The following is a 15481-nucleotide window of genomic DNA, read 5'->3' as shown; positions in this document are numbered from 1 at the left end:
TAGCATAAAATATCTTTACGTTTGGCCTATAGTGTGCAAAACATCCCTATGTTTTCAATTAGTGAAAATGACGTTTTTCGTAATGAAATGTAGAAATATTGATGAAAATGTAAAAAAATTGAAACATATGAACGTTTTCTGTAAGAAGTGTCAAACGTAGGTTTTGCTATTAGGCCTTATTAAAAAAAAAATCTCTCTTCATCTTTTCTTCTTCTTCAAACGGGTCAGCCACCTTAGAGGTCAAAAAACTCTAGCAAACCACTACCCAAACTGCTGGACCACCATACTACCGAAAAGCCCTCACTTTCCTCTACACATACCACCCAGCATCCAACCTTGAAACCTTCGTGCCAATAGATTTGTTCGGAATTGCAAGCCAAAATACCCAACTCATGAACGCCAATACTGGTGGCATCATCTATTTCGAAGAGATCCATGCCATTTCCATTATACCAATCGACTATACTCACCAAGTGCCTCTCTTCATGTTCTTAAAATATCAATAGATGGTTCAGTGATATGAAAGTTCGATGGTTTGGGCGATAGTTAGTCAGAGTTTTTTCACTTCTTACGTAGCAGTCCCATTTGGAGAAGAAGACGAGAGAGAGAGAGAGAGAGAGAGAGAGAGAGAGAGATTTGTTATTTTTAATATTTTCATCAGGTCTAGTAGTATAAAACGTCCATACGTTTGACACTTTTTGCGGGAAACGTCTCTATATTTCAATTTATTATTATTATTTTATTTTTTTTTATTTTTTTTTGCATTTTCATCCCTTTTTCCACATGTCATTGCTGAAAATGTCATTTTCATCATTTTGAAACGTAGGGACGTTTTGCACACTATAAACCAAACGTAGGAACGTTTTGTGATATTAGGCCTTTTAATAATTATTTGAACTCACTTGCATTTTTTAAAACATTTTGGAGTAATATTGTAATTAATCTTTATTTTTTTATTTTTTGGTTTTATTTAAATGGGGGGTATTTTGAAAATATCGTTTTCTGCAATGAAATATTGAAATAAGGGCAAAAAGTCAAAAAATGAAAAGTATGAACGTTTTACACCATAACATTAAAAAGTAAAGATCTTTTGTGCTAATTACCCTAGAAATAAGTACATAATGACAAGGAGACAACTGGATTTGAACTAGAGGCCTCATTGCAACTATTGTCCAATCAAGGGCCTGCTCTCCATCTCATTAACAATTAATTGACACTTTATCATGACGAAAAAAGATAACGCCAAGGTATTACTGTGGAGATTTTATGCAAAACTGAAATACTGAGTCATTAACATGACTCGATTAGGGGTAGAGCCGTGGGAACATTTTTATGAGAGGAAAGAAACAAAGGATCTACTACTACTACACGACACACATGATAATATATCTATTTTCCATCTTTCCAAATTTGCCAACCAAGGAAAAAAAAATCAAAAACTTTATCACGAAGATTTGAGCTCATCTCAAGTTTTTGGTTTAGAGCACAAGTTTTTACTTAATGCTTAAAGTTCATATCCACTCGTTTAACTCTCACCTCATATTAGCATACTAAAATGGACAAAAATGCCAATTTCTTTAGTTCAGATGCATAATTGGGTTTCACGATTTTCACCAATAACATATCTTTCCAAAAAAATTTCACACTACATTCAACATTCTTCTAAAGTCACAAATTAGATGTTAATCTGTACAGATCACATGAATTAAACAAAATTATTCGACATAAGCACAAAAATCAAATGAAACAAATGAGATTAAACATGGGTATAATCTAAACTTATTATGTCAGTACACGATTTTTTCTCCCCATCATCAGGTAACACAAATCAGATGTTAATCCGTACAGATCACATGAATTAAACAGAATTATTCGACATAAGCATAAAAATCAAATGAAACAAACCAGATTAAACATGGGTATAGTCTAAACTTATTATGTCACTACACGATTTTTTCTCCCCATCATCAGCTAACACAAAAATCATCATTCTTTTTTTTTTTAACACTACAAAAAATCAGTAATATCAAACCCTTCAATTAAAAAAAAGAAAAAGAAAGAAAGGAGATAGATAACACCAAAATCTATAATCAATTCCTCAGCACAAAATCATATGAAATCAAGAAGCACAGGATAACTAATCTCTAAATCACATTTTCAATCTTCCTAGTCTCCTCGTCTCCAATAAAACAGCACAACTGGCCCAAAATCAAGAAAACAAAAAGAGACAAAACGAGATAACAAGGGAGAGAAGAAGAATACATCAGAGAAGCAAAATGGAGATCTTGTAGAGGGAGTTTCGGCTAGATTTCTAGGTCCGATTTGGGGCATTTTAAGGTTTTGGGGTGTTCGAGCGTATTAATTACAGAGAAAGAATTTTAATTAGTTTTAGGGTAGTATTATGATTTGTTATTTTTGGAGGGTCGTAGATCTAGTTTTTAATATTATTTCATTGAAAAATATGTGATTGAAAAGAAGAGTTTGGAAAATTTTATTTTGTAAATAAGGAGGATTAAACCAAGGATAAAACTTAAAGAAGAATCCCATCAAGTCCACTGGATTGGATTATGTGATGGGTACGACCCGACCCAAGCCGCCCTTGGAGATGGAGGAGTAGTTTAGTTCTGTTCAGTCGGTTGAAGCCGTGCATTCAGCCATTTACCCTACCAGAATAAATCCGTAAAACCCTAATTTGTAAACCTCTCTCCCTGATCTCCATTTCTTCCCTGTTTTTGATTTCATTTGGAATTATATTGGCTTCTACTGTGATTTATGGATTCTCAGGATCCGTCTGCACCACCCCCACCGTTTCGTTCCCACCACCCTCAACAAACCCCAACCATCTATGCGGGTCACACTCACACTCACACTCAAACCCAACACCCCAACAACTCTTACCCCATTTCCAGCAACAATAGTTCTGCCACCACCACTGCAACTATGATGCAGCAACAAAATCTGTACCCTTTTAACACCATGGCTTCTGCCCCTGCGTCCAACCCACTGGATCATCACTTCTCAGATAAATTGGCTTCAGGTGGCAGTGGGGAGGCTGGAGGGTTCAGCATTGAGTCTGCCAGAAAGAAAAGGGGACGGCCCAGAAAGTACTCACCTGATAACACCATTGGGCTTGGTATGTCCCCTGATCCTGCCACCAGGATTTCCTCTGCTGTGGCCGTCACTGATTCTGGTGGTGGGACCCCATCGATTGAAACTTCTGCCAAGCGCCACCGCGGTAGGCCTCCCGGTTCCGGAAAGAGACAGTTGAATGCTCTAGGTTGTTGTCGATCACATGCTCTTTATTATCAATATGTACATGTATTTCATATGCAAGTGATTATGGTGTTGTAATAATGAAGCTCCTTTTCTTGTTGGTAGGAGAACCGGGAGTTGGATTTACACCACATGTTATTACCGTGAATGTGGGTGAGGTGAGTTTATAATGTTATTTTGATGATGTTGTATTAGTACATGTAAAAAGGGAAATTTGAAGTTCTATAGAAATGTTACGTGTTGCATTCCTTGGTATGGTTTCATTGCAATTACTACCCAGAGAATGTATGTTAGTTGTGGAGCCATACAGAATAATATTATTAATTGGAATAAGTTCAATAATTTTCTGTATGAAGTTAAATGGTCAATGATAAGAAGAACCCTACAAGATTAAAAGGTTAGTTCTTTGAGACAAGTATTGTTGTTGAGGGACAAGATGTCCATAAATTGACGTAGCGGAAACGACAATGCTAACATGGATGTGTCGGCATTACTAAAATGTAAAATGGATAAGAATCATGAGATAAAAAAGAGAGAAAATACACTAACAAGTGGAGGTGGCATCGATGGAGGATAAAATAAGTGAAGGGACTGCTACTAAAAGTAACACGATCTCAGTAGAAAATGAGTAAAGAGAGAAGGGAAGACCAATGCTAATTAAGCGGTTATGTTGCTAAGGATCTAGTAGCTTTGAATCTTTCAGTAGCTTAGCAAATAACTAAATTGAAACCAAAGCAAAAGGCAAAAAAGGATTGAATTAGCCTACCCAAAATCTATTGGGAAGAAGACTTGGTGCTTATTTGGAAGAAACTACAAGTTGCTGTAATTATAAATTGATAGAAATGAGTGTTAAATAAGTTGATAGTAGTAGTTGTGGGTCCTAAAAAATTTTTGGAGGAAGACTTTGCTTTGGAAGAAATTATTAGTTGGTTAAATTATAAATTGATAGAACATAAGTGGGTAGTAGTTATGAGTTTTAATGAATTTGTGGGTAAAATTAGAATTTGACTTTGACCTAATTGTCTGAAAATCTGCCCAAGCATCAACCCGAAAAATGCAAAGGATCAAGGATCGAAAAGTTGAACAGTCCAAGAGTCAGATCCACAGTGAACAGATAAATAAATATATTTATATACAAACAAATTTGGCAAAAATTACTTAATTTTCTAAATTAATTAATATGTTTAGAAAAAATGGTTTCTTTTGGATTACTAAAATATTTTTGTAGCATCTTAGTGGGTTAACAAAATAATAGTTTTTTGTCATAATAATAGTATTTACGTAATTAGATATGATGTCAACATAGTGTAAAATATGCAAATAGGTATGCAATTAAATACTTCCGAGTACGGGAGCTTCGCACCTTATTCCCATTTATTGTGACATGGGAAGTTTATTCATGGTAAAATTTTATAGAACTGGCGATCATTTCTTATGGATGCGTGAATATTTATGTAGTTGCTTCTTTTCCCCTTTTGGAAAGATATTAGGTTTCATAGCTTCTTTTTGATAAGCTTGGATATGCTTTGCTCATTTTCTCATGTGTATATTATTCCATAAAGCAAGTGATTTTGAAGGTTAAACTTATAGATTTACTAAACAATTCAGAAATGGGCTGTCATTATGGTCGTGACCTAGGATATAGGTTTATAGCACATTTGGTTGTTGGCTGTCGTTATGGTTGTGACCTAGGATATAGGTTTATAGCACATTTGGTTGTTCAATCACAAGACAATTCAGTGCCACAAATAACTTCATATGAAATGATAGATAGTGTGTTATAAAAGGCCAATTAGTGACATCCTTTTGGTACGTGATTGATAAGGTTTTTCTTAACTAGAAGTCTAAAATAAGAGTACTTGAATTGTAATTGACGGAAAAAGGTGACTGCAGCAAAGCTTTTGAGTTTTTTATGAAGTCATAATTGTACGTGCTTTATTGAGCGTCACTCCCTTTATGGGAGTCATTTTGTTTTAAGTAAATAATAAATTTTGCCTTTCGCCTGGGCCCAGCTCTGTCTCACAGATTTGCAAATGAGGATTATCTGTGAAGTTTTGCTTCTTATGATTATTTAATTAATAAGGCTATTTCATGAAGGCTTAGGAAAGTTGAAGAGTTTGAGTTTTAGGTAGCCTTTACTGTGGTCCAAGCTACTATGGCATCAATTAAGAGCAAGAGCTTGAATGTGGCAACTTTGAAAAAATTCCATAATAAAATGATGATGGAGCTTTGTGCAGCAACTAGAAGTTAAGCTTTCTGCCATGAAATTTGTGAATTCCAATTTAGTTTTTACCACTTCATTCGATCTTGTGTTTTATCTAGTGATGATCCATAAGGAATCAAATATTTTGCAATTGTATTCCACCATAAGTAGTTCCATAAAACATGACTTGTTTAACAACTGCTTATACAACTTGCTTTTCTAATTTTTGCATGCCTTCCAATCAGTAGGATCTATGTAACATTTCAATATTCCGACTAAACCTCTCTAATTCTATGAATAGATCATCTTTTGATCCTCGTCAATTATTGAAACTAAATACATATCACAATTGAATCTTGTGACATCCTTATCCTTTATTATGATTATTGTATCATCTTTTTCCCAAAATGACAAAAACACTTTTTGTTTGTAGGAATAGTGAACCAAAAGCCTTTAGCTTAAAAAATGGCTTCTCCAAAGTAATTGTATATGCATCTACTCTAAATAAAAGTTGAATTACTTGTATTAAATAACAAAAAAGAAAAAGGAAAAGAAAAAAAAAATGGTATAATAACACAAGTGCTTGTAAATACTAGTTGAAAGGATGGAATTTTGCCTCTTTCACCTGCCTGAGTAAATTTATTTGCAATGTATGTCCTATGTTAAATGCTTAGTTCATCGCATTTGAAAAAAAATATTGAAGTGTGACTTGTTTCATCTTGAATTACCTTTGTGAAAATGTCAAGTCTTCAAAGTGCTGGATTTGCAATTGTGGCCTAAATATGCTCCAAATCCTCCTACTTGTGAATATGGATTCATGGTGGGGGTATAACTCCACAAAAGAGGTTTCCTAAATTGTTGTCCCCATTGTTCCCTTGACCTACCCATTATATGTTTAGGAATTGATATTTAATTAACTCCATTCCATTATGTATCGATAAAGAAACAGGCGATAAATGTGGAAGATGGACCCACAACTCCACATTGAAACTAGCACTTGAGATTTTCCAAAACGTTGGTCTTCATATTCTACCATATATTATCCAGCAGAGAATTTCACGTGGGAAATCGAAAATAGGACATAAATGATGGCAACTTCTGGATTGAAATAGGAGTACACTGAGATGACTGGTAGCTCTTGTATTACTACAGGATTAATGTTTTTCCTTGTTATCATCTAAGGACTGTAGTTCAAAGTTCAAACTTGGTAGAAACAAATGAGATGATCTTATGTTGTCTCAAGTGATCTAATTTTAGTTAATGAAACTAGGAGCAATGTAAATCTAAAGTTAGAACGTTTGAGAAACACCTTTATTAGCGAAGGTATTAGGTTAAGTAGATTTAAGACGGAATCCATAATTTCCTTCCACTCATAATATTAGTTTGACGAAGAATTAAAGATGATGTTATGTGTGGGACTAAAGCTGGTCAGATGGACAGAGAGAAGTGTTATGGGGTTTATGTGATTGGAAAATACTTACCAAGTTAATAGGCAAGTTCTATAGAACAATTAATAGACTAGCTATGCTTCATAGGTGGCAAAAAGCCAACGTCGAGGTGCCAAACCTTCCCGTCGATGTGAGCTCTTGAGGAAGATTAGCCTGTTATCCCTAGAGTAACTTTTATTTGTTTAGCATTTGAGAAATTAACGAGCAAAGCTCTTATTTAATGGGAGTGATATGATTTTGAACCATGTAATATAGGTTGAGAGGGATAAGTAGACCAATATCAAGATGACTTGATATGATTGTAGATATTTAATCTCTTTGCACCTTTAAGTAGATACGACGTTAGATTAAACCAAGTGGCTAAAAGATTCTTGTAGCTGGCAGGTTTAGTATGTTTTCTATGTTCTTAAAATGGATGTACCAAAAGAAAATATATGTGAAAGTCTAAAAAGGAAGTGCCTATATTGCTTAACTCCGTGGAATGCAGGATTACGTATGACTGGGCCATGTTATATATGTAATACACTGGAATCAACTTAGTGTGCTATCATCTGAAAAAAAGTTCAGAATATGTGCTTGGAATGCTTTTCATTTGATAACTAATAAACTACAAAGTATTTATCAAGAGAACTACAATTAACGGTGGATCATTACTATTGTACAACAATCTAACATGGGAAATTTGATTGTCAAGAAATAAGTCACATAAAAAGAGATTGGAATGTCATACATAAGTATTGGTTCAAATTATGTGTACCACACATCCCCACCTTAAAGATGAAAAGCTGCTATGCTACCATTTTGTTTTCTTAAATCTTTTGTGCACTCAGTTGATATTACAGTCCTCGTTCGATCACTATTTATATTTTGAGGTATTAGAAGTACATTTTTAAAATTCGTAAATTACACTTGGTCTCTGTTCTGATTTAGGGTTTTAGTGAGACAAATACTAAGGAAGCCTCTTTTTGGTATTTGAATCTAAAAGGAAATGAAGTAGATTGGTTTTCATACATATTTAAGGGAGATGTTTGACAATGACATTCTACTACATTCGATATCTTTTCGTTTGTTTTTTGAGGTGACAAAGAGCTTGATAAACCAGCTTTTACTGTTTTGTTTTTCTTTTCCCCCACTAATTTAAGATATAAAATAAACCTTATGCATTAAGGAATGATCCATAATTTTCTCATTCCTTTTTTGCTTTTTGGCCCTCATCCTTCGCAGGATGTAGCTTCAGAGATCATGTCTTTCTCGCAGCAAGGACCACGTACTGTTTGCATTCTATCTGCTAATGGTGCCATATGCAATGTCACCCTTCGTCAACCAGCAATGTCCGGTGGCACAATAACATATGAGGTCTGTGGAACTTTGTATATGGACACACCTATGGTGTCTCTGTGTCCTATTTTTTATCCCATTGATGATGCATTGATATTCTTTTTATCTCAAAAATCTATATATATCGTCAGGAGAGGTTCAAAAATGTGATAGATGTTCTACTTAATGTTCGTATAGATGTAAGATATCTTTAGAGAAATTCATAATGTATTTGCTTATTAATCTTTGCACATATGTGAAGGCTTTAGGATCTGAGGATTCTATTAATTGTTAACACGAATTTCATTTATTTGTAAAGGGGGTTTTGCAAATGTAATGCATCTTTCTCATGTGATCTACATGCAATTTACCTCTTATCTCCCGTTTTACCAACATCCTTCGAGCTTTCTTCTCGTATGAGAACTAATTTAATAGAACATTGCCTATTATTGGTGCTATCTTTATCGAATTTACATAGTGGCTAAATGATTTTAATAAATTGACGGTGAATTCGATGACAGAAGCAATATTAAATTTTTTTTGTTATGACTAAAACATATCCGTGTCTTTGCTTTCTTTTGCTTACTTTCTGCCACTTCTTTCATGAGGCTGAGGCTCTCCATTGTCTTTTCTTTGTTCACCTCATCTTTTGTTTTAGTTTAAGAAATTGTTGCATGAGACTGCTAATTGTCCAGCAAATTTTTAAATCGTATGATTGTCTCGATGTGTTGTCTCTAGTAATATTGGTTGCTTTATTTGGTTAAAATAATAATATTTTCCATACATTTTAACCCTTGAACTTTCACTCATTTATAACAATAGTAAGCCATGTGATATTTCCAATAAATTTGGAGTCGCTTATATTTATTGTTGCACATAATTCCACTGGGTGGAGCTAACTCTTCCTAAAGTTTTCAGGATATCCTAATTACTGGAGGACATGTTAGTATTGGTCTACCTTTTTTTCTAACCTATAATAAGATTCTCACTTTTACCATGTTTATGTTCATGGGTATTTTGTCTCTTATATATATTAATGGATATTTGGTTCAATAGATGTTGTTGACGTGGTAGGTATCTTTTGATCAAACAGAATTCCATTATCTGTTTGCATATAGGTATATTGCCTTTAGTTCCTGTGCACAACATTGTTAATGAAGATGGATGGCGGAAGTCTGTTTGACATGGCAATTGATGCCTAGAATGTGCGAAGATTTTTGAGTTAGCACCTTGGAGGAAAAAAGGGGTGCGATTGGAATTTGAGTTGCCCCTATTATTGCTAGGTGATTAGCACGCACAAGTAACCATTGCCTTTTGCAATAAAACCTGAAGGCACAGAGACTTCTAGTCCTTAGATATTTCTTGATACATAGTAGATCACATTCCATGAATCGGAGTGGTGGGGAATTTGCAATGAAATACAAAATAAGCTATAGACGCCTAAAAACGGCTGTGGTTAGCTGTACGATGTTCTGGATGTTCCAAAATCGCTATCCATTGATTAGCTATTAAGATATTTCTAGATGGATGTTTAGAATTCAAGTTAACTGTGGATTCAAATTCCACAATCCGAGCTTGTGTATTGCTTTGTGATGGCATGTCAACCTGGCCCTTGTTATGTTTTAGCATGCTGATGTTCTATTGTAAGAGATATCTGCATCAAATCTTTTGTCAATAGTTAATGATAGGGCGTATCATTCCATCTTTAACTGGTCTCTTTACTAACACTAAGATATGTTTGAGTTTGTTGTTGTAGCTTGTGCATAACAGTGCATTTCTTCATTTGCAGGGTCGATTTGAAATCATCTCTTTGTCAGGTTCCTTCTTCCGGTCGGAGAGTAATGGTGACTGCAGCCGAACTGGTGGTCTGAGTGTCTCACTGGCTGGGTCAGATGGTAAAGTTTTGGGTGGTGGAGTTGCAGGAATGCTTAAAGCAGCATCACCAGTACAGGTTCAGTTTCAACCCTCTCTCTCTCTCTCTCTCTCTCTCTCTCTCTGTGCATGTGTATATCTGCGTTGCACTATCAAACTGTGCCTTTCCTACCAGATTGTGGTGGGCAGCTTCATTGCAGATGGGAAGAAACCGAAGTCTGGGCCGTCTTTGGCTACACCTGTGCATCTGTTGAACTCCCGAGCTCCAGCAATAGGGGCCGGTCCTTCCTCAAGTGCTTCAAGTGATTCTTCTGAGGAGAATGATGGTGGTTCTCTCAATCGTGGCTCAGAACCTTACAGTGGACACCAAATTCCGACTATGCCAATGTATTCGAACATGGCTTGGCCGAATTCCACTATCAAAATGTTTCCTAACTAACCTCACTTTCCCTCGAATATTTCCTTCATAGGTTCAAGGTTAAAGAGGTTCGTTCCCAATGCTAATAGGCAGAATTCTTCCGTTATTTGAGTCAAATTTTTCCGTCATAATGTCATTTTATTCTCTTCAGCTCTTTATTACTATTAGGAGATCAAGATGTTTTCTTGCTGATTCAAATATGGCTAATTTACTGCAAGCTAATGCATGTTTCTGGCCTTCATTCTTGGTATTTACATCGTAAGAAAGCTCTCACTAATCACCATGCATGACCTACATTTGATGCATTCCTGTGCCTTTCACTATGAAGCTCGAGAATGCAGACTTGCATTGGTATGTCGTCATGAAATCTTAGCACCATTTGATCTGTCTTGAATCCTCTGTAACAAGTTGCCAATGTTCTCGAATGTAACTACCCTTTTTTCAAAACTACGTTGTTTCTTATCAGTGCCGTCCAGTTCGATCAGAATACAAAACTGAAGTAAATCGAAAAAACAGATATTTCTATCTTTTTATTTGTATGGATTATTAAGCTTGTTATTGATGATCAACTAGTCACCATCTTAGTTGATCACGAAGAAGTGGATTCAAAACTGGTAAAAGTTGTGGAGAGTCAGGATTACAGTATCACGTCAATAGACTATCTTTGTTGGTATTGTTCTATACTCTTGTCGGTCAAGAATGAGCCAGTGTACATTTGATGCATTCCTGTGCCTTTCACTATGAAGCTCGAGAATGCAGACTTGCATTGGTATGTCGTCATGAAATCTTAGCACTATTTGATCTGTCTTGAATCCTCTGTAACAAGTTGCCAATGTTCTCGAATGTAACTACCCTTTTTTCAAAACTACGTTGTTTCTTATCAGCGCCGTCCAGTTCGATCAGAATACAAAACTGAAGTAAATCGAAAAAACAGATATTTCTATCTTTTTATTTGTATGGATTATTAAGCTTGTTATTGATGATCAACTAGTCACCATCTTAGTTGATCACGAAGAAGTGGATTCAAAACTGGTAAAAGTTGTGGAGAGTCAGGATTACAGTATCACGTCAATAGACTATCTTTGTTGGTATTGTTCTATACTCTTGTCGGTCAAGAATGAGCCAGTGTGAACGAGTTATTCTTTTCTACGTATTGTACGATTTAAATTTTGTACATATTATTGAAGCGACAACAAACAAGACAGTAAAAGTGATATTTTGCATCACTTTCATCCAAGATAAGGGTAAATGGTTGACCGATCAAACGGTCGATATGTATATAGTGCAACTTATATACAAAGTTCGACAATAAACAACTCGATGGAAGCTCAGACCACATTTTCTCAAATTTCAATTATACACAATTATATATTTAAAAGCATTCAGGCTTAAATTGTGATGGGACATGTGTGGATACATGATTGAATAGTTTGAAAAATATTTTTATTTGTATGGATTATTAAGCTTGTTATTGATGATCAACTAGTCACCATCTTAGTTGATCACGAAGAAGTGGATTCAAAATTGGTAAAAGTTGTGGAGAGTCGGGATTACAGTATCATGTCAATAAGTAATCTTTGTTGGTATTGTTCTATACTCTTATCGATCAAGAATGAGCCAGTGTGAACGAGTTATTCTTTTCTACGTATTGTACGATTTAAATTTTGTACATATTATTGAAGCGACAACAAACAAGACAGTAAAAGTGATATTTTGCATCACTTTCATCCAAGATAAGGGTAAATGGTTGACCGATCAAACGGTCGATATGTATATAGTGCAACTTATATACAAAGTTCGACAATAAACAACTCGATGGAAGCTCAGACCACATTTTCTCAAATTTCAATTATACACAATTATATATTTAAAAGAGCAATCATGTTACACATTCAGGCTTAAATTGTGATGGGACATGTGTGGATACATGATTGAATAGTTTGAAAAATTAAAATAAAAATACTAAATCATTTTTTAAAACAACGGTCTGTCTCTTCACTCACTTATATTTAAGCCTGGATGAGTGGTTTTAATCTTGGAAGAGTCACTATTAGCTTCTGACACATTTTTAATAAATGGAAATTGCGCTACTCACCCTAATTGTAGTAAATATTTAAAAAATACTATGTAATCTTTTTATTTCAATAAATACTGTATTTTGTTAGTAAAAAGAAAACATTGAAAATTTCTAAATTAAAAGAATATTAGATTAGATAACATATTTTACTCCTACAAACACGTCTTTACATCTAATACATTTTGATTCCTACAAATGCGCCCGTATCAAATGGTACGTGTAGCCTAAATCTGTTCGTGCCGTTTATTACAAATACGTTTACATGATCCATGACTGTATTATACATATTAGATGAAAATTATTCAAAATCAGATATCATATAATCATGTCAGGCTAAATGGATTTATAATATCTTCTAGGTATCTAAAACATGCATATAGTATTGGTCAATATATAGGAGAAACATATCAAAAATTAAAACATACGTCAGCACATTCTAGCATCAGGGATTTCGAACCATGTATTCGGATTTTATAGGTTTCTCGAGTCGTGTAGTACCAGACATTGAGACATATCACAAGAGCAATGTATGACACAAGCTCTAAAATCTATCGCCAGGCTTGCGTAATGTTTAGAATAATTTCAAGGAATCTTTTTCTTTTGTTTTCTTTCACTGATTCAAGTAAATTTGTGTATAAAAACAAATCCCCAGTTTCTTATTTTTTCAAAATGTATGAGTGAGATATAAACTAGATGAAAAACATATCCCAAATCTGAGACATCATCATAAATATAGTGATTCGGAGTGTGAAATATTTGCTTCGAAAGGGAGATTTTTGGTTGTAGATACGACGATTTCTATGATCCCGTTGAGTGCAACAATCACGGTGTGGTCAATCAAGAAAGCCTTTCTTCATCTTCAACCAAGTCAGAATTTTGAATTGTTTTCTTTTTTAGGAAGAGATGTTAAATGGGAGACATGAATGATAGAGTATTAAAACATTTCAATTACAAGATAGTATTGTATTATTGATTTGATTTTCCTTTTTTTGGGTTCTATTATTGGAAAACGGTAATTTTTAGCCCTTGTTTGATTCCCATTTTTTTTTTCAAAATGTATTTTTCTCTTATTTTTAACCACACATTTTTCAATAAAATAATATTATATGCATACCCAAAAATTTTCTTTTATTTTTTTTAACCACACATTTTTTATCAATTTACTATTCCAAAATTCATTCTCGAAAAATGATGTGACTCAAACAGACCCTTAATATATTTCTTAATCAAGATATTATTTTTGGTATTTTAAATGTTACCTAGTAAAACCTGAAATAATATTTTCAAATGATGCATTTACGAATTTTCCCGTTTTAATAACTCAATTTTCTTGTTAAAGTTAGTTGGATAAGTGTTCGGCCATATTCCTTCGTACTAATTAGATGTTGATCCAGACAATTTTAAGTCAGTTTATAATTTTTTACCAATGTTTTAAAAAGCACGTCAGTTGTGAAAGTGGACAAAATGTTTTGCCTTGATAGTAAGTACAAATTAAACTTTACGCTTAATGCATGCCTAGACGTTCCTAGGCATGTTTTATTAATTATTTTTTACTTTTTTCTTTAAAACATTTTGTTTGACTTTATTTCATTGACTTTTTTTTTTTTGCTTTTTTTTAAAAGACTTTTATTTTAAATTTTTAAATGACTTTATCTGTACAAAATTAAAAAATGACTTTATCCTATAAAAATTTAGATAAAATTTAAGTTACAATACTATCTATATTATATTATCATATAGTTGAAAGTATGAAATTTCTATAAATCAGTTACATATAGTTCAAACTAATAAAATGTATATAACTTTTACAATTCAAGAACTTAAAAATTGTATAATTGACAGATTGTAAGAATTATTAAGTAAATATAATATTTTATAATTTTATATTTTTAGTATGGATTATTTTAATTATTAAATAATTTGAGAATGATTAAATATTAAAAAAATAATAATAATAAGTAACACTTTTTTATGCCTCGACCTAACTTAGGCTTGTCTAGGGTCATAAAACTTGAAGCTTGACCTATGCTTATTCACACTTTACTTTTTTAAAACATTGTTTTTTTCCTTACAAATATTAAAAAATAAAAAAACTTGTACACTATAATCAGAAAACGAAACATGAAGCACCAAGGAACGAGCAAATTACTCATTTGTTAATGAGATTTCATCATTAGCCCCGAACTGCTAACAAAGGTCATCAGGCCACAAAATCCATCGTAGGGCTGGCAACGGTTCGATTTGAAATCGGTTCGACCAAAACCATCGCCGAATCAACAATTTTTTTTCCATACCATAACCGCATTATAACTAAGTAAGTTGGTTCGGTTCGGACGGTTAATAACCTCGAAAATAAATTATTTTTTATATGTCCAGCTGTCAAATTGAAAAAAAAACAATTTATAAAAAAAAAATCAATGAAAACAAAAACACAATTCTAAGCCAATTTAACAAACAATATCCCAATTCACAAATGCAAAATCCGAATTTAACATACAATTTCCATATATGTTTTTAATATTTGTGTAATAGGGTGTATGGTTACTGGTTTAGGTTAATTGGACTTAAAGTGTCGGTAATGTGCCAGAATTTTAGACTGTATAGAATCATAGAAAGAATAATAGAAAGTCCAATTGTCCAATTATTATTATCATTTTTTTTAACGGGTAATCAGTTTGAAGCGAGACAAAGACATAAATATCATACCCGTCCCACCCCGAACCGGGGTATTAAAATCAAATGTTATATCCATCCCATTGCGCTATCGAATTGATTTTTTTGGTCCCATTCGCTCGATTAACCGCGATTTTCGATTTTGACAATTCAAATTGTCATCCTTAATCCATCCACAAGCATCATTTCTTATTGGTCTT

At 33.7% G+C, this 15481-nt stretch overlaps 1 protein-coding gene across 1 annotated transcript; it reads left to right on the top strand.

Moving 5' to 3' along the window:
* The first annotated feature begins 2561 nt into the window (after positions 1-2561).
* LOC111408118 (AT-hook motif nuclear-localized protein 10-like) lies at positions 2562-11058 on the top strand. The gene is made up of 5 exons (XM_023037913.1): positions 2562-3277; positions 3379-3431; positions 8149-8280; positions 10031-10192; positions 10289-11058. Exons 1-5 carry the CDS (start codon positions 2773-2775, stop codon positions 10550-10552), a joined length of 1116 nt encoding a protein of 371 aa, XP_022893681.1. The 5' UTR covers positions 2562-2772; the 3' UTR covers positions 10553-11058.
* Positions 11059-15481: the final 4423 nt, after the last annotated feature.

The sequence above is a fragment of the Olea europaea genome, chromosome 13 (genome assembly GCF_002742605.1).
Source record: "Olea europaea var. sylvestris chromosome 13, O_europaea_v1, whole genome shotgun sequence".
In the NCBI taxonomy this organism is placed as follows: Eukaryota; Viridiplantae; Streptophyta; class Magnoliopsida; order Lamiales; family Oleaceae; genus Olea; species Olea europaea.
The sequence above is the reverse complement of the archived record's forward strand: the minus strand, read 5'-3'. Positions and strand labels throughout refer to the sequence as shown.